Here is a 19,052-nt window from a genome sequence, read left to right as displayed (position 1 = left end):
TCCATCTATTCCAGGAACCTTTCTGCCATTCAAATCTATTCATGCTCTCTTAAATTCAGATCTCAGTATTGTTTTTCCCATTTCATCCTCTTCGACTTCCTCTTCTTCCTCTATAACACCATTTTCTAATTCATTTCCTCCATATAACTCTTCAATATATTCCACCCACATATCGACTTTACCTTTCGTATTATATTTTGGTGTACCATCTTTGTTTAACACATTATTGGATCTTAATTTATGTACACCAAAATTTTTCTTAACTTTCCTGTATGCTCAGTTTACTTTACCAATGTTCATTTCTCTTTCCACTTCTGAACACTTTTCTTAGTTTGCACTTTCTGTTTATAGTATTTCTTAACTGTCGATAGTTCCTTTTACTTTCTTCATCACTAGCACTCTTACATTTTCTACGTTCATTCATCAGCTGCAATATATAGTCTAAAACCCACGGTTTTCTACCAGTTCTCTTTGTTCTGCCTAAGTTCGCTTCTGCTGATTTAAGAATTTCCTTTTTAACATTCTCCCATTCTTTTTCTACACTTTCTACCTTATCTTTTTTACTCAGACCTCTTGCGATGACCTCCTCAAAAATCTTCTTTACCTCCTCTTCCTCAAGCTTCTCTACATTCCACCGATTCATCTGACACCTTTTCTTCAGGTTTTTAAACCCAATCTACATTTCATTATCACCAAATTATGGTCGTTATCAATGTCTGCTCCAGGGTAAGTTTTGCAGTCAACGAGTTGATTTTTAAATCTTTGCTTAACCATGATATAATCTATCTGATACCTTGCAGTATCGCCTGGCTTTTTCCAAGTGTATATTCTTCTATTATGATTTTTAAACTTGGTGTTGGCAAATACAAAATTATACTTCGTGTCAAACTCTGTAAGTCAGTCCCCTCTTTCATTCCTTTTGCCCAGCCCGTATTCACCCACTATATTTCCTTCCTTGCCTTTTCCAATGCTTGCATTCCAATCTCCAACTATTATTAAATTTTCATCTCCTTTTATGTGTTTAATTGCTTCATCAATTTCTTCGTATACACACTCTACCTCATCATCATCAGCGCTTGTAGGTATATAGACGTTAACAATTGTTGTCGGTTTAGGTTTTGATTTTATCCTTATTACAATGATTCTATCGCTATGCATTTTGAAATACTCTACTCTCTTCCCTATCTTCTTGTTCATTACGAAACCTACTCCTGCCTGCCCATTATTTGAAGCTGAGTTAATTATTCTAAAATCACTTGACCATAAGTCATTTTCCTCTTCCCACCAAACCTCACTAATTCCTACTACATCTACATTTATCCTATCCATTTCCCTCTTTAAATTTTCTAACCTACCAACCTTTTTTAAACTTCAAAAATTCCACGTTCCAACTCGTAGAATGTTATTTTTTAATTTTCTGGTGACCCCTTCGTTAGTAGTCCCCACCCGAAAATCCGAACGGGGGACTAGTTTACCTCCGGAATATTTTAGCAAGGAAGCATCATTGCTATATGAAAATGCAGAGAGCTACATTTTCTTGGAAAAAAAGCAGCTGTAGTTTTCCATTGCTTTCAGCTACGCAGTACTCAGAGGACTGAGCGATGTTGTTACGGCCGTTTAAGTCGTCCTGACTTACGCCCTTAACAACTACTGAAAGAGCTGCTGCCCTCTTTCAGGAATCATTCCTTAGGCTCTCAACAGATACCTCTTCGATATGGTTGCACCTTCAGTCCAGCTACTCTGTATCACTGAGTACTCAAGCCCCCTCACCAACGGCAAGGTCTCATGATTCATAGAGAAAGATAATTTGGTTATTATTAATTAAATAAAACAATCATAAGAAATACAACAAAATTTGTCATAAATAATATGTAATAGTGAATGTTGTAATAAAGTACCTCGCCGGTAAATGGCTTTGATATAGAGCATATTGTTGAATCCAAACGTCCAGTAACTAAAAATCTTGGAACCCTAGTTCGGTCTTGAACATTTTGAAGGGACTCTGGTGTGATATTAAAACTGACCGGTTGAGTATTTGATAATGAACGCGGAAGGGCAGACTTCTGTAAAATAAGGAATTAGATTAATATGAGAAATTTAATAAAATAATACATAAGATACAATACGAGGCGCTATCCAAAAGTTCAAAGAATTTGAATTTCACGCGTGAACCATTGTTGGTATGACCTGCTGCCGCTAGATGTGGCTAGATGTGGCTATCTTTGTGAATCAGTGTTCCAACAGCTGTGACGGTGAGAGGCTGCATTGTTCACAGCTGTGCAACTTTCATGCGGTTGTGTAATGTTGTGTTTTACTGCTTGCACGAAGTTCTAAATGGCAGATTTTAAAGAGCAAAGAACCTGCATCAAATTTTGCTTCATACTTAAAAAAACCGGTGCAGAAACACATCACATGTTTGTGGAAGCATTTGATGACAATGCTATGAGTAAAAGTAAACCTTTTTTGTGGTACAAACAATTCAAAGATGGACGAATGACAGTCGATGACTATGAGCGTTCAGGAAGACAATCAACAAGCGCAACACCGGAAAACATCACGAAAGTGCGAGAGGCTATTGTTGCAGATTGTAGACAAACAATCCATGATGTTTGTGCAATCGTACAAATGTCATATGGGTCCGTGCAACGCATCTTGTTGGGCAATTTGAACATGACGCATTGCTGCAAAATTCATACCGAGACTGTTGAACAGCGACAAGAAACAAAATCGCGTAGCTGTCTGTAGTGAATTGAAAAATTCAGCAAGAGATGACCCTAACTTCATCTCCAACATCATAACCGGTGATGAGACATGGGTGTACGGGTATGACCCTGAAACTAAGCAGCAGTCGTCACAGTGGAAGTCGCCAAGTTCACCGCGGCCAAAAAAAGCACGCGAAGTTCACAGCAAAGTGAAGTCCATGATGATTGTTTTTTTCGACATCAAAGGCATTATCCATAAGGAATTTGTTCATCTTGGTCAAACTGTCAATGCAATGTTCTATTGTAAAGTTTTGAAGCAGTTACGTGAAAGCATTAGGCGCAAATGTTCAGATCTGTGGGGTAACAACAGTTGGGTTCTGCACCATGACAACGCACCCGTGCACACATCACTAGCCGTTCGGAATTTCTTGGCTTTCCAAAAAGACGGCAGTGATTCCCCACCCACCCTATTCGCCTGACCTAGCCCCGTGTGACTTTTTTCTCTTTCTGGAAATAAAATTTCAATTGAAAGGCCATTGTTTTAATACAATTGAGGAGATTCAGGAAGAAACACAGAACGTGCTTCAAACACTTAAACCTGCAGACTTCCAGGGATGCATGGAATCATGGGAAAAATGCTGGGATCACTGTATCAATGCCCAAGGGTATTAATTTGAAGGAGACAATGGAAATTATAAGTTATGGTAAGCTATTTTATTTTTATGGTAAAATTCCCTGAACTTTTGGGTAGCACCTTGTATATCTTATAATATATAAGATATCGTGAAGATATTTTTACAGTCTTTTTTTTAAAATCACACAAAACTTTAGCATGACAGAACATGCAAAACAACTATATTCACAAACTACGAAACAATTAGAATATACTGTAACTACAATTACCAGATATTTAGAAAAGAATAACATTAATAAATCTAAAAATACAAGTAAATGAATGAAGTGATGAATATTTATTACAATTTTTCTGAAAGTATTTATCACATTTCTTCAACCTAATTCAGTTTTATCAGAACAAAACTGGAAGCCTTCTTTCTTTTTCTGTTTAGCTTCTGCAACCACCATAAAGTATTACTTTAGAGGATGAATGAGGATGATATGTATGAATGTAAATGAAGTGTAGTCTTATACAGTTTCAGGTTGACCATTCCTGAGATGTGCGGTTAATTGAAACCCAACACCAAAGAACACAGACATCCACAATCTAGAATTCAAATTCGTATAAAAGTCTTTAAATCTTGGTAAAGGCTTTACTAGGATTTAAACCTTAGAACTTTCGACTTCGAAAACAGCTGATTTGTGATGACAGGTTCACTACTACACCAACCTGAAGGTTTCAAAATAGGAAGCCGAAGATTATTCAAATAAATGATATCTACTATTTTTTATACAATCAAAATAAGATTAATAATCTATTTAAACTGATAAAACTTATTCATTAGCATAATTAGATATTCAATATTTTCCAGTCTCCACAAATGTTCTGGTGGATATATGTTCTACTTACATATAAAAACATAAATGTAACATTTTTAATAAGTTGTAGTTAAATGAAAATTAGAATAGTAAAATATGAATAAACACTTATCACAGCTTGATTAAAAACTTATGTATTAACATTTTGTGTTAATACAAAGTGTTTGTGAAACACTAATCTCATATTGTTTAAACTAAAGTGCTTCTACTTTCAAGAATCAGCTATACTGATACATTACTTTGCACCATGAGTTATTCTAAAAATAAGAATTTAGTTCTTTTGTACACAACTATATAAACATTAATTTAAAAACTACAAAAAACCTCATAATAATTTTTTAGTAAGTAAAAAGCATGCTAATACTACAGATTTCTTGCAATCAGATGATGAAAACTGAATTGAATTTATTATTTATTATCATAGGAATTTAATCTAAAATATTAGTGAACTTTTACTGTAGAGGGCAATTGACAGTTTCATAACTTTTAAAACACTCATGTAAACTACTTAACAATAAACAATTTTATTGAATAAGATATTCATGGATTATCAAATCCAACAAGGTAAAAAACAACAAGGTAAAAATATTTACCTTGCCAAACAAGGTAAAAATATTTACCTTGCCAAACAAGGTAAAAAAATATTTATTGATCATTTAACATATTAATTTAATTTATTTAAATTTAAAATATATGTATAACTTTTGTAAAATACAGTAGTGCTTGGTTACTGAATATTAACATTGTGTAGTTTCTTTTATATGCATCAGGATTTAAAGGAGATGCTTATGAATTAGCCGCCTGAACACTCGTATGCTTACTTGAACTCTATAAGCTAACTGAATTAGGTATAGTAAATCAATTTCATTGAAATTTAAATATGCTGCAGTGAGTGTATATGAAGTTGTGTATGTGAAATATTGATGAAAATTGGTTGAGTTGTTCTTCAGTTACACTCAATTTAAGATCGACAACAGACTTTGTATCGGTGTATTTTTCATTATGTGCTTATGCAATGAGTTACATTGGTGAATGAATTTAAACTTGATGCTTGTGTACAGGGCCTACTCATTAATCAAACATATGTACTGCGAAAATCAGTGTGTTTCAGACTGTGAAATAGTGAGGGTGTCGGAAACAAAAAGTTGGATTTCTAGTGCAGAACTGCACAAAACTAAAATTATAACATAAAATGTCATCTGCACATTCTTTAAAATAATCAAAACATTTTAGTTTTAGAAAATTCATTTATTAAATATTATGAACTGGATATTACATGCAATATTACTCATTATTATAACATAATGCGTTATATATGGTAGGGTGATGTATCTTACCAAGAAGTCCCAAACATGATTAAACTTTCAGGGCCTAATAACTTTGCATTAAGATTCATCATTTTAAATTTTGGTATTTCTATCTGTTCTTTCTTTTGAGATATGATGTTCAAAAATCATAAATTTTAAATCAAATATCTTTGGAAGGGGATGGAAAAACACAATCACTTTTTTCTCCCTGTTCTTTAACTGGAGAAAAAAAAATGGTGTTATTCCTTCATCCTACAAAAAATTATTGTAATTTGAACAATTTTTATAGAATAAACTTTAACCAGCTAAAACTAATTAAAAGATGCAATTCAACAGTTTAAGATTATGAACAGGTTTCAGATGTACTTGAATCATTAAAATATCTTTATAGATTAATTAGTTATAAAAGCTTTTTTAAACAAATGTAATCAATAAAAATGTAACATTCTGAATAACCTACAAGATTAGGAATTTGTTAAAATAAAAATTTTATTAATATAGATTTTAACTTTTCTCATTTGTGTACTTTGATGTTGGATAAATGAAAAAATAAAACAAAAGGTCATTCAATTCAAACATCACTTGCTGAAATTCTGTGAAATATTCCTCAACATTCATTTCAAATTACACAAATAATATTAAAGATTATAAATAAGCTATGGATAAAGGGAAATTTCTTTCAGCTTGGAACATTTATTTTCTAATTATCAATAGCAACATGTAATAATATAAACTACAAAAGCCCCTGGATAATCTGAACTAATAAAAATCCATGGCTATTCAGATTATGAAAAATTTTGATTATTGAGGGTTCAACTTAAAAGGTACAGGATAGGATATAGAGGCAAGTTTTGCAAGTCGAAATAAGAGCTGAAACTCTTTCTTTTAGTATACAAATAACGCTTTAATTACTCCATTAATATTTATATTCTAAAAATGGATTTTATTATTGTTTCTTTAAAAATCTGTGATTTCTGTGTTTCACTGAAGTAAGTGATTTTTGTACTGCGTCTTTTTTGTATTTGAGCCAATAAAAGCAGTTTATGTGGTAGAGTGTTGTTTTCTGTTGCCCACTGAATAAAAATATTAAAACATTTTACTTTTTCTTCATGCTTTACACTCTTCGCTCCTACTTCAATTTCTTTATCATCATTTTCATCTAACCTTTGTCATAACGCTTCAATTATGTTCATCATCAGATTTAAGTTGGAAATATTCTTTCACATCTACATTAATCCAGTTCATAAGAACTTCTTTTGTTACTTCTGGTTCAAGATTAACAGTTCTAGTCAATTTTACCACGCTTTCTATTTGTTTACTTAGACTAGTGCCTACATTTTCATTATTTTTAATCATGGAAGGTAAAGGTTTTTTCAATGATGCTTGAATTAAAGCCTTGTCAATGGAATCCCATGCAGCAGGAAGAGAAAGCACAACATTTTTCAAATTAATTTTTTTTTTGAAGCACGCTACTATGTCATCATTTTGAGAAATAACTTAGAAAAGAAGGTCTATTCTGTATTTAAATGACTGGATTACATTTTGGTCCATTGGTTGTAAAATACCTGTGCAATTTGGTAGAAAGTACAAAGTGGTTATTTTTCCATCTTCACTAGTCAACTGTTCTACATCCAGATGTCCTGGACAATTATCAATTAACAACAAAGCTTTCTCTTCCAAATTGATGGATTTCAAGTAATGATTCACAGATTGCACAAAAGTGCTGTGAAACACTTACTCCCTAGGAAGGGAGTAATTGTTACTGTACTGTGCTGTAAATAAGCATGAGTCAACAATAATCAAAAACCTAGTCAAAAAAAATCAATGTAGAGAGGAAAATGAAAATACACAGCAAACTTATGCCTTATTTTAGATTTGGAAAATACCAAATGTAAATCTTTTTTTGCATTTTCTCATTTTGAGTTCGGATTATTCAGGGGCTTCTGTATGTTTATTTCAATGAATTTCTGTTGACTTGTAATACTTACCCCAAAAGCCATCATCAATGAAAATTAATTAAAAATCAAAAGACTATCCTATATATATTTTACACAAAATCTTCAACCAATAAATTATTAAAAAAACAGTGCTAGAAACATAGTTTAACAACACTTTCTTGCACCTAAACTTCCATCTGACAGACTGTTTCTTAGAGGAATTAAAGTTCATCATATCAATATCAACAGTTTCTCAGAAGATTAAAGGACATTATATCAATCAATACTTCAGTGATTGAATACAAACGTGCAATAATAGTAATAACAATAATAATATCACATCAGAAAAATTCTCACCTTTTCAACCATGAACTCAGCAGACTTATTCAGATCCTTAGACAAAAACGATTTCTTTAAATCACATTTTAAGTGATATTGTATATTTATGAAAACTCCATGATATGTCTCGTAAAGAGTTCTATTTGGTTTTGGTTTAAGAGGTGCCTCAAATGGTATTTCTGTTTTACCAACTGGCATTTTGCCAGGACTTGCAATTTCCAAAACACATGAAACCAACTGAATTGGCTGTAAAGAAAATAAAGCAGTAAGATTAAAATTGTAATTAAAAACTATCCATAATAATACAGTATGACCCCTCTATAATGCAGCCATTCATAGATAACTGTTAACCCACATTTTTTTGAAGATAAAGTATAAACAAAAAAAAAGTCATTTGAGTTTATATTGTAACATAATTAAAATATTACCAAATGTTTCAGTTAAAAATGAGATTATTGGATAAAATACAATGTAGAAAAATAAAAATACAAATTTGAATATAAAATTTTTTATAGATGAATTTCATTTTCACAATGTTTTTTTTTCAGAACGGTAAACTAAAATAACTGAACAGTTTTTTAATCACTTTCCCTTACAGCCTAATTGAAAGTACAGTAAAATAAAATAAATTCAAAATAATATAAAAACTACTTTATTAAAACACAATACTGTATTAACATAGCACATCCGAATGAATATAACTTAATACTTACATTTAAAACAGTAATTTGAAAAATAGGAGTTATTTTTGTTTGCTTGGAGTTAATATTTTTTTTTAGAGTTATGTATAATTTTAAAAAGCAAAATATATCAGTGTATTTATTTATTATGTTCAATTTATTACCAGATATATATAACTAAATAAAATGTATTTTTACATTCCTATTAAAACATAGACATTTTTTTTTTATATTTTATAACCAATTCTTGTTTGAGGGGCATCCTTCTATCAGTGTTATTTTCAACCACATTGTTTGAACATTATTAAGGATTAAAACATAAAATTCAGCACATAAAAAATATTAGGCTGACAAAAGAAAGATAAAATATAAATTATAAAAAATAATAACCTATTAATATAAGAATTATTATGCAACTTAATAAAATAACAGAAATTTGGTGTGAAAATACTGTACCTTCCATTTAAATTTTAAACTGAAAAGAAAAGTTAAAATTGTTCAAACAAAGAAATACTGAAATTATTGGTTTCACATTAACATTTGAATTTTATAAAATTAGATGCAAAATGTCATTATTATTGTAAAAAAGTAGAGTAACTGGCCAATAAACTATCAAGAAAATTTCAAATCTCGATTTGAAACAACTTTAAAAAAGAGAAAAAGGGATTCAATACATTAGACATGCAGATTTTCACATAGCCGCCCATTCTGCTCGATTCTGTGCCATCCGTTTCATTTTAAAGTAACTTTCTTCCCTTTTTATATTGCCTACCATTTTCATTCGTCTCCGACCTCTTGCTTTCCTCCCCACCTTCCAATGCTGTCACCAACAGGCAGTTACGTCTCAGCCAGTGTCCCAACCAACTGCATTTTCTTCTTTTTATTATTTCAATAATCACCCTCTCTTCTACTACTCTATGAAGCACCTCCTCATTCTGAACTCTCTTCGTCCAGCTGATCTTTTCCATCCTCCTGCAAACCCACATTTCAAAGGCCTCCAATCTTCTCTCCTCTCCTTTCCTAATAGTTCATGTCTCTGCCCCATATAGGGCCACACTCCACAGAAAACATTTTACACGTTTTTTCCTTAGTTGCAGATCTAGTTTGCTACATAGCATTCTCCTTATTTTGCTGAATGCTTCCTTTGCCCTAGCAATTTGTACTTTAACTTCCTGATTACACTTCATATCTTCCTTAATGATGCAACCCAGGTACTTGAAGGATGCCACTTGCTCAACTTTATTTCACCCAATCCTAATCGTTGCTCTTTTGGTTGATTTGATAATTATCATACTTTTTGTCTTCTTTGTATTTTTCTTCATCCCATACTCCTTGCAGGTCTGATTTATTCTTATCAACATTTCATTCATCATGTACTCACTCTCTGCCAACACTGCCATGTCATCAGCAAGCCTAACACACTCTATCCTCCTTCCTCCAATATTTACACCCTAATTACATGTTAGACTCTTTTCAATTATCGCTTCTAGGTAACAGTTGAATAAAAGTGGTGACATGCAACATCCCTGCTGCACCCCTCTCCCAAGTCTGCTTTCCTTTGATAACTCATTCCCAATTTTAATTTTACCTTCTGTGAGAAGTACAGATTTCTTATTAAGATATCTCCTTTCCCTCCAAGCGACTCATTTTTCCTTTAAAATTCTCAGCAATTTATTCCATTCCACCCTGTCAAATGCCTTCTCCAGGTCTATGAATACCACATATAAATCTCTTTGCTTTCCAATATATATTTTTCCGATCACTCTTATTAACTCTATTGAATCCCCTGTTCGCTTCCCCCTTCTAAACCCAAACTGCTCTTCCCCAATTGATCTCTCATTCTTCCTAGTCTCCCATTCAACACTCTTAGTAGTATCTTAGCTGCATGCGATATAAGGCAAATGGTCCTACATTACTCATATTTCAATGTATTACTCTTCTTTTTGATTGGGACCATAATAGTAGTCATGAAATATATATATATGATGATTAATTTGAAAAGTTTAATAAAATGCTTCTGATATAACAAAAGAAATTTGAATTTTTATAAATAACTTATCAAAAATTTATCTTAATCCTGTGGCTGATGATGAGTATATGCTGATTCGAAAGTAAGTTTATAAATCTCAAAAATCCAAATCCAAAAAATTCACATTATTTGTTTATTTTTGTAGTAAAAGTTAATGTTTATTCTGACAAGAGTATTTTACAGGCATTTTCGTGCAAGTTTTCCTGTACTGATTCAGATTGTAATCATTAATTTTAAATCTATTTCTATCATTTTAATAATACATTATTTATTTATTGTTACACTATGTATGTTGTTATATTTATTATATTATTTCTTGAGAATTCCTACAGCAGAAATAATGTAGTTTGATAATTCTGATTCTTTAATAATGTTTCACTTAAACTCAACTCAGCAAATATTTTGAAATAATTTGCAATAATATTAAGGTTAACTGCAATAATATTAAGGTTTATCTAAGATTTTTTGATTATTTAATAATCTACAGATTAATTAGTTTTAATTCGTGTAAACATTTTTGTTAGATACATAATTACCATATGGAATAAACTGAAAAAAATTATTAACTGAAAAATATGGAGTACTAAAAATTTTAGCACACCCATTATTTACTATCAATTACATTTCAATTTTACAAGATAGATGTTTAAAGCTTATTCAGAATAATTAGGCAGTATAGTACAAAGTTTTGTACTCTTCTAAAATTAAAAAATTGTTAGCTAGGATAGGAAAATTGATGATAAACAGAGGAATGTAAGGAATTCTTCATTATATCACATCAAAATCTTAAATAAATAAGTACAGTAGTTTCACCTAGTGTGACCTCACTTTTAGCTCTTACCTATTACCCAAAAATAACTAATTCACCCAAAAATTAATATAACCCTACCTGAATAAAAACTTCTTTTTACAGTTTAGCCTCCAGTAATTACCGTTCAGATAATACTTCAGAGGATGATATGTGTGAGTGTAAATGAAGTGTAGTCTTGTACAGTCTCAGTTCGACCATTCCTGAGATGTGTGGTTAATTGAAACCCAAAGAACACCAAATTGAAACCACAGAACACCGGTATCCACGATCTAGTATTCAAATCCATGTAAAAATAACTGACTAGGACTTGAACGCTGGAACTCTCGACTTCCAAATTAGCTGATTTGGAATGACGAGTTCACCACTAGACCAAGCCGGTGGGTTTACTGCATAAAAACTAGTTTGTTATAATGCCAGATGAATAATCATGCACTGTTATACTGACAATTTTAATAAACTTCAGCATAGCAGTAGTAACATTACCCTTTATATTAAAACAACTATAAATTAGGAGGAGGTACGTACATTTAAAAAAAAATATTAATCCAACATATAAACTTCTAGCATGGATGGAAAATTATTATATTTTACACTTTTATATATTTCATTCCTAATTTTTTTTTTAATAATGTAGTTTTTTAGACATTTTTTGTTACTCATGGGCCTCCAAAATTAACAATCCATATAGTTCTAGAACTGTCTTGCAAAAAATGCAAACACCTTTTTTTCTCTAATACATACCCCATCACTAAAGACCCAATTATCCTACATGAAATTACCTGACATTCTCTTTCAAGTTGTTGTGATTGTCAGTTACCTACTTCAGCTTCTATTTTCATGAAGTATGAATGTCAGAAGAATAATGATCCTTACAAAAAAAATTTTCTTATGTTTTGAGCTTAAATTTAACTGACAAACAGCAGGAAATGAGGCAACCATACATTATGATAGTAAATTTGGATATCAAAGTTGTTGATCGGAATATGGAAATATTTCACGGGTTTAAATATGTGCAAGTTGATAGAAATAAGTAATATCACTTCATTAAAGTGTAGTCCTTGGCACATAAGGTTATTAAAGAAATAAAATAACTCTTTTATTTATCATGAATAATAAATGTTAGCATACTAATTTTTCTTGAACAAAATAAATCAAGAAAGCAAATGTCTTGGGCATAAAGTTTATATACTTTAATTCATATGTACTAGGAATTCACAAAACTATCTTAGCTTTTTAAAAAAATATTTCACTAGGATTAATTTATAGTGCATAATGTTTTCTTCTTAATAATAATTTACTGGGAAGATTAAGAAAATTCTTAATCTGGACCAAATTTTATTTAATGAACTACCTTTTACTACTTTTCTCTATCCCTTTTTCTGTATTTCCAGACACATTTAGTTAAAGTCTCAAGATCCTATTTAGAATAGCTGATCTGGATTTTAAGAATAAAGTAGAAACAAAAACTTGCTATTAATTAGACCAGTTTATATTTTTACATAGATTACATAAATTATTTCAAATAGAGTATGTAAATAATGTAATGTTAAAGTGATAAAAATAGATGCGGTAAAATTAATGATTATAATTTGAACCAACATGGAAAAACTTGCACTAAAGTGTCTGTAAAATACTCCTGTCAGAATAAACATTAACTATTACTTTTACTATAAGAATAAACAAATAAAATTTCAAAATGTATTCTGTGAGTAATAAGAGAACTTCCTTCCGGGTGAGCAACTTAAAATCAAACTACTACGGACTAAAGACAGTCGTGATGTATATTTTATGTGGAAAATGAAAACATAAAATGAATCAAATTCTGCATTTATAATAGCAAAAATTTAAATATTTTCCACAATTTTAGAACAAATGTTCAACGTGTGTGACCTGCACGGCAATGTACTTTTGTACTTGAGTGATATATTTAGAGTAACCTGATGATGCAAAACATTATTGTCAATGTCACTGATTTTTGCTGAAATAAATGATTTCAATTTGTCGATACTGTGGGGATTTGATTCAATATATAAACTTTATCCTTCAGATAGCCCCAAAGAAAAAAATTGCAACGAGACAAATCTGAAAAATGCAGAGGCCACCACCCTCTGACTGACAGTTTATACTTCCATAAAAACTGTATGAAAGTGTGCTAGTGAGTTATATGATGTATGATATATTGTTCTGATTTGTTGGAAGAAGCTGTAGCCTACTCTTTATGACAATCTGTTAACTGAGACCAAATTCTTTGAAAATTGTATGGTACATTTCTGTATTGATAATTCCAAATTTAAATCATGAATAATCTTATGGCAAGATGTGTATTTTACATCACTTTGTTATGATTACTTATATTTAGATTTTTGTTTAACAGCAGAAATTTTTCTTTGAATTTCACTTTTGCCCCTGAGTCTTAACAGAATGTCAGCTAATTCATTTTTGATTTGAAACCATCCTTGTTATATGCCACGTTTTAAACAAATCATGTATGTTATTCTTTTGCTGGGATACTGGAATTTGGAAATCTTTCAGCTATTATTTGATAGGTTTCTAAAAAGGATCCAGAACTGCGCATAAGCTTCCAATACAGTAACCCTTTCCTCAGTTGAATAAGGCATTTCGGAAAACCACAATTGCAAAGAATGAAACTATACTGCACTAAAGTGTGATCAGTTTACAAGTAAAAACAACAGATGAGAGTAGTAACATGAACAACCAATATTGGCATCAGATAATATTAGCAATGGTAAGAGCATTAAAAGTGGCAGTCAAATTACTTCAGTTCAAACCAGCTTGGTTCGGTTTTAAGTTGCTCACTTATATAACAGGGCCAGAAAGTATAGTGATAAGCATGCTTCTAGACCGGCTGGTCTTGAGTTTAATTTCTGACAAAAGTCTGGCATTTTTTCAATAATCATACTGCCTACTTCATATTTCTTACTGAAGTACATGGCTTTGTCCAAGGTTGTAATAAATAAAATAAAAAGTAAACAAAAAAAAATTTTACACTCATCAACCTGTTAGATTTAATGAAAAACAGCACCAAGTAAATATAATGGCATTCATTAGCTCATCAAAAACTTTTCATAATGTTTTTTTAATGATATATATTTTTTATCCAACTCAAAAATTTGATGTTAAAATGTGAGACCAACGACAAAAAATAAATAAAAAAAAGGGAGCAAACAGAACGTAAAGTTCCCTATTAACATATACACATAAAAAAAATTAAATATATAATAAAATTTAAAACACTAGAAAATGTAATAGTTTAAACCTTGACAGAATTATAAAATGCTTCAAATATTCCGACATTCTTTGGACTAAGCTGTAAGTTAACACTTCCTTCAATTGTCAAAATGATTCCATCATGTTTAAAGTCAGAAGGAGACTGAATCACAATGATACCAGCTATAATTTCCTGCAACAATCAGATAATATTACTATAAATAACAAACAATGATTTAGTAATATTATACATACAATGATTTAGTAATATTATACATACAGTACAGATTGCCTAGAAACTGTCCAAACATTTTGACTGTCATCAAAAAATCTTTCTTCACATCATACTCGTCTCATAGCACTGTCAAAAATCCTACTATTTTATAACCACTTTTCAGAAATGAAAATGTAAAGGTTTAATTAAAATTTTATGACTTAAGAACATCTTGGTCTTGGATTTAATAACTCTGTAACAATAAGAATAACTTATTTGCAATGAAGGTAAACACTCACAAAAATAAAGGATTTATTTAATATTGTGCGTGTGTGTGTGTGTGTGTGTGTGTGTGTGTGTGTTTGTGAAAAAGCACTTCATCAAATTTTCAGTTTCAGCAGCTGATAATTCTAAAAGATGATCCTATTAATGTTACTCAACAGAAACAAGAAATGATCAACAAAATCTTTGCAATAATTTTCTGTACTCTAATATGTATTCTAGTTCAAAGAAGTAGAGTACAAAAATTTAATCAATTGCATAATGATTATTACAATTTACAATATAATTTGATGCTACTTTAGTATGCACCATTACACTAACTTGGCTGACATCTCAACTAATTTATTTTAAACAATAAACTAATATTACAGAATATATACAAATTGTACATAATTTTTATATTTGATATTAATTGGACAAGGTTAGCGAGCGTTAAGTTTGGTTAAACTTAGAAACGAGCATTAGGTTAAGTAATGTCATTTCCGTGTACTGAACTTTTTACAATGACAACATAACCTTTTCTTTTTCTGTTTAGCCTCTGGAACCACCATCAGGTATTACCTCAGAGGATGGATGAGGATGATATGTATGAACTGTAAATGAATTGTAGTCTTGTACACAACTGGTTGACCATGAGATGTGTGGTTAATTGAAATCCAACCACCAAAGAACACCAGTTTCCATAATCTAGTATTCAAATCCGTATAAAATTAACTCCCTTTACTGGGATTTGAACTCTCGACTTCAAAATCATTTGATATGTGATGATGAATAACCACTAGACCAGCCCGGTGGGCTGAGAAAATAACCTTTCTTACTTTTCCTTTTCTTTTTCCTGTTTAGCCTCCGGTAATTATGGTTCAGGAATTACTTCAAAGGATGAAAGAGGATGATATGTATGAGCGGTCTTTTACAGTCTCAGTTCAGCCATTCCTGAAATGTGAGGTTAATTGAAACCCAACCACCAAAAAACACCAGTATCTAGTATTCACGATCTAGTATTCAAATCCGTATAAAAGTAACTGCCTTTTCTAGGACTTGAACGTTGGAACTCTCGACTTCCAAATCTGTTTACTTATTCTTATTTTTTCTAATCAAACTTAACCTAACACTCGCTAACTTCGTCTAATAAACATTAAATATACAAATTACACCCACAACGGTACCACAGACCGATACACTTAAGTGCTAAGATTTCATGATGATGGTAGACCGCAAAGTAAAGTAGCACCACCTATATAAATTTGTAGATCATTAGTACACATAGTCTGTTCATTATGTTTCTATTTTTTTTTTCAAAGTGTAAAACATGCATCCACAAACCACAGAACTTTTAGGACTGATTTATTTCTTAAGGCCATAAGCAATGCCACTAAATATCACGATAGCAAAAGAATTCAGTTGCTTCTGCTGTCACATTACATAACTTTTCTAGCCAAATATATTAAAATAAATGACTTTTTAGTTTATTAAATATTGGCTAAAGCAAAGATTAACAATTTATCAACATTACATACCCCTTCGCAATAAACTTTATTAGCCCTTTTTAATAATATATCTAATTTTGTTGACATCTTGTTAGGTTATATTTTTCTTCACAGGTTATGTTTTCGTCTGTAGAACTCGATACATCGATATGATTTCTGAATTAATCAGTTACATAAAAGTGGTTTGAATCGATTGGTACAAAAATAAACAAATCCAAATATTCTATTGCTTTAAACAACCAATGGTAAAACTGTTAAAAAAACTCTTTATTGTGTATAGAGCTTTTTTGTTCACTTTTTTTTTAATACATCAAACCAGAAAACGGAACTGTTTTTGCGATTCAATACTTCGGCTTATGAGAGAGGTCCTTATTATGTTTATTTGTCATTTTTAATAAATTACTGAACCATTAAAAAAGTTTACAACCAAAATATTCAAAATACAATAAAAGATTTTCTTTTACAGAAACAAAATTACTTTGTCAATGGATTTTTGGATGATACAAATTAAAAAATAAAATCCCCTGAATTTTATTACCTTGTTCAACATGTGCATAAATATCTGCTCACATAATTTCCATTAACACCTTCTGAATTGGAAATTATTTTAAACTTTCCAGTTATCTACTGAGAGTGAATTTGTGACGCCTTAACAAGTTATTAGTTTTCTAATCAAACGTGATATGTTTACAAATTGTTTAAAAACTATGAAACTACTTAGGAAACCCCATTTGTAGATTACACCAACAGTGTTTGTTATTAATTTTCTAGACATTTCTTCCTAGAATATAAGGCCTCCAACACAAAAGAAAATTAAGCTCAGTTTCTCATTTTTCAAGTGTCCCATCTGAACCTGTATTCAAATTACATCTATTTAAAAGATTATAATTAATTATACTTAATCTTAATCATTAAAAAAGTATTTCTTATCAACAGTATTTTTAAAATGAAAAATATTTTTATTTTATAATGCAAATATGAAAACCTAGGAATTTTATAGTTAACCTTTGTGTAAATACAATTCTTTACCTACTTAATGTTTATTAATTTCTTGTAATTAGGTGTTAAATTTAGAAAAAAAAATAATAAGTTTTTTTACTTACTATGGTTTACATATAAAAATGGGCATCGGTAGATTTACCAACTAATCTATGTATGTAACATATGATTGCCCCACTAGAGGATAAACACCAGCAACTGATATAATGATGGATATTGGAAAAGAAGAAAATACTGCTGAATAATATATTAAAAAAAATTAATTAAATAAGCCAAATTATTGAAAGAAATGTTAGGGTTCTACTATTGAAATTTGAGATAGGAATGGTTTTCAGAAATTAAAATAATTTTGTAATCATTAGGTTTTACTGATTATTTACTATCATTAAGAGTTTTCTGAGTATGCTAATATGGGAAGTGATAGTTTACAACAAATTAAATCACACTTATTGTTGAGTTGTAGATCCTGGGTGGGGGAGACATTATATATTTACAGCTGCAGTAATTATATGCATACACCATTTTTTTTTTTTAAATAAAAAATCTGAAAATGTAATGTCTAGCCCTATCTCCTGGAAAGTTTCATCAGGTACACTCTTTAGTATTTATATATTCTGCAATATATCAGATAAAAATTATAGCAGATCAAATAGAAAAATTAGTGGCATCTGGCTACTAATAAGGTTAGAACCAAATCCATCCAGTACTCTGACTCATGTAAAATTTGTTACAAAAATATTTTTAGAAGATAAATTAGAAATGACACTTGGAATTATTATGGATTACTGTTTTGCTACAACAGGTCTTCTGTTTTATATCATACAGTTTAGAATACATTTCATTTATGGGCCAGTTGGAATATACAGAGCCCTTCTTATTCTCTTTCTCTCTATAGAAATATACTAAACTAATTACCATACACAATAAAGCACATTAAAATTGTAATGTGATATATGAAAATAAAGTAAAAATCTATTCATAAATATTTACATTTAAATGGTTGGGAAAAAAGTTTCTTTTTATTTTAATGTACAAGTAAAACAAGGTTTCTTTATATTTTAAATGAAGTTCATTAAACCTAATATGTCCTGTTTTGATTGATCACCTTCTGCAATTTTTAAGGTAAAATCATACAATCTCATCACTGCAGAACTTCTGAGTTTTCTGGATGAAAAACTGAGATAAGTGATTTTAATAGACCTCTTTTGAAGCCAACTTTTTACAGTTAAGAGAGTTGTGTAAAGTCTAAAAAAATGGTAATCTGACTGTGCAAGATCAGGACTATATGGTGAATGCATAAAAATTTCCCAACCAAGCTCTTTCAATTTTCAAAGGGTTACCAAAGATGTGTAGATCTGTTGTTATAATGGAAGATATCTTTCCTATTAGTCAATTCTAGTCACTTTATCTCGATTAACTTGGCTTTCAGTTATTGATAGTAGAGGTTAGATCAATAATTAAATCTAATGGCAACAGCTCATAGTAAACACAGATAGCATCATATTTCTTGGCGTCAGTCCTGAATTTACCACTATTTATGGAG

The 19,052-nt window shown here is 30.6% G+C and overlaps 1 protein-coding gene across 1 annotated transcript in view; it reads right to left on the bottom strand.

Moving 5' to 3' along the window:
- The window catches only part of LOC142318194 (vacuolar protein sorting-associated protein 26C), a 34,980-nt gene extending 18,334 nt beyond the window's left edge, over positions 1-16,646 (bottom strand). Inside the window, exons 1-4 of the mRNA XM_075354745.1 lie at positions 16,541-16,646; positions 14,577-14,720; positions 7,798-8,025; positions 1,899-2,063 (exon numbers count right to left, since the gene is read on the bottom strand). Coding sequence (XP_075210860.1) covers positions 1,899-2,063; positions 7,798-8,025; positions 14,577-14,720; positions 16,541-16,597 — 594 coding nt within the window. The 5' untranslated portion in view covers positions 16,598-16,646. The remainder of the gene's footprint in view (positions 1-1,898; positions 2,064-7,797; positions 8,026-14,576; positions 14,721-16,540) is intronic.
- Between the last annotated feature and the right edge of the window lie 2,406 nt (positions 16,647-19,052).

Source organism: Lycorma delicatula, chromosome 1 (assembly GCF_047948215.1).
Source record: "Lycorma delicatula isolate Av1 chromosome 1, ASM4794821v1, whole genome shotgun sequence".
In the NCBI taxonomy this organism is placed as follows: domain Eukaryota; kingdom Metazoa; phylum Arthropoda; class Insecta; order Hemiptera; family Fulgoridae; genus Lycorma; species Lycorma delicatula.
This window is presented reverse-complemented; position numbering and strand designations above follow the sequence as displayed.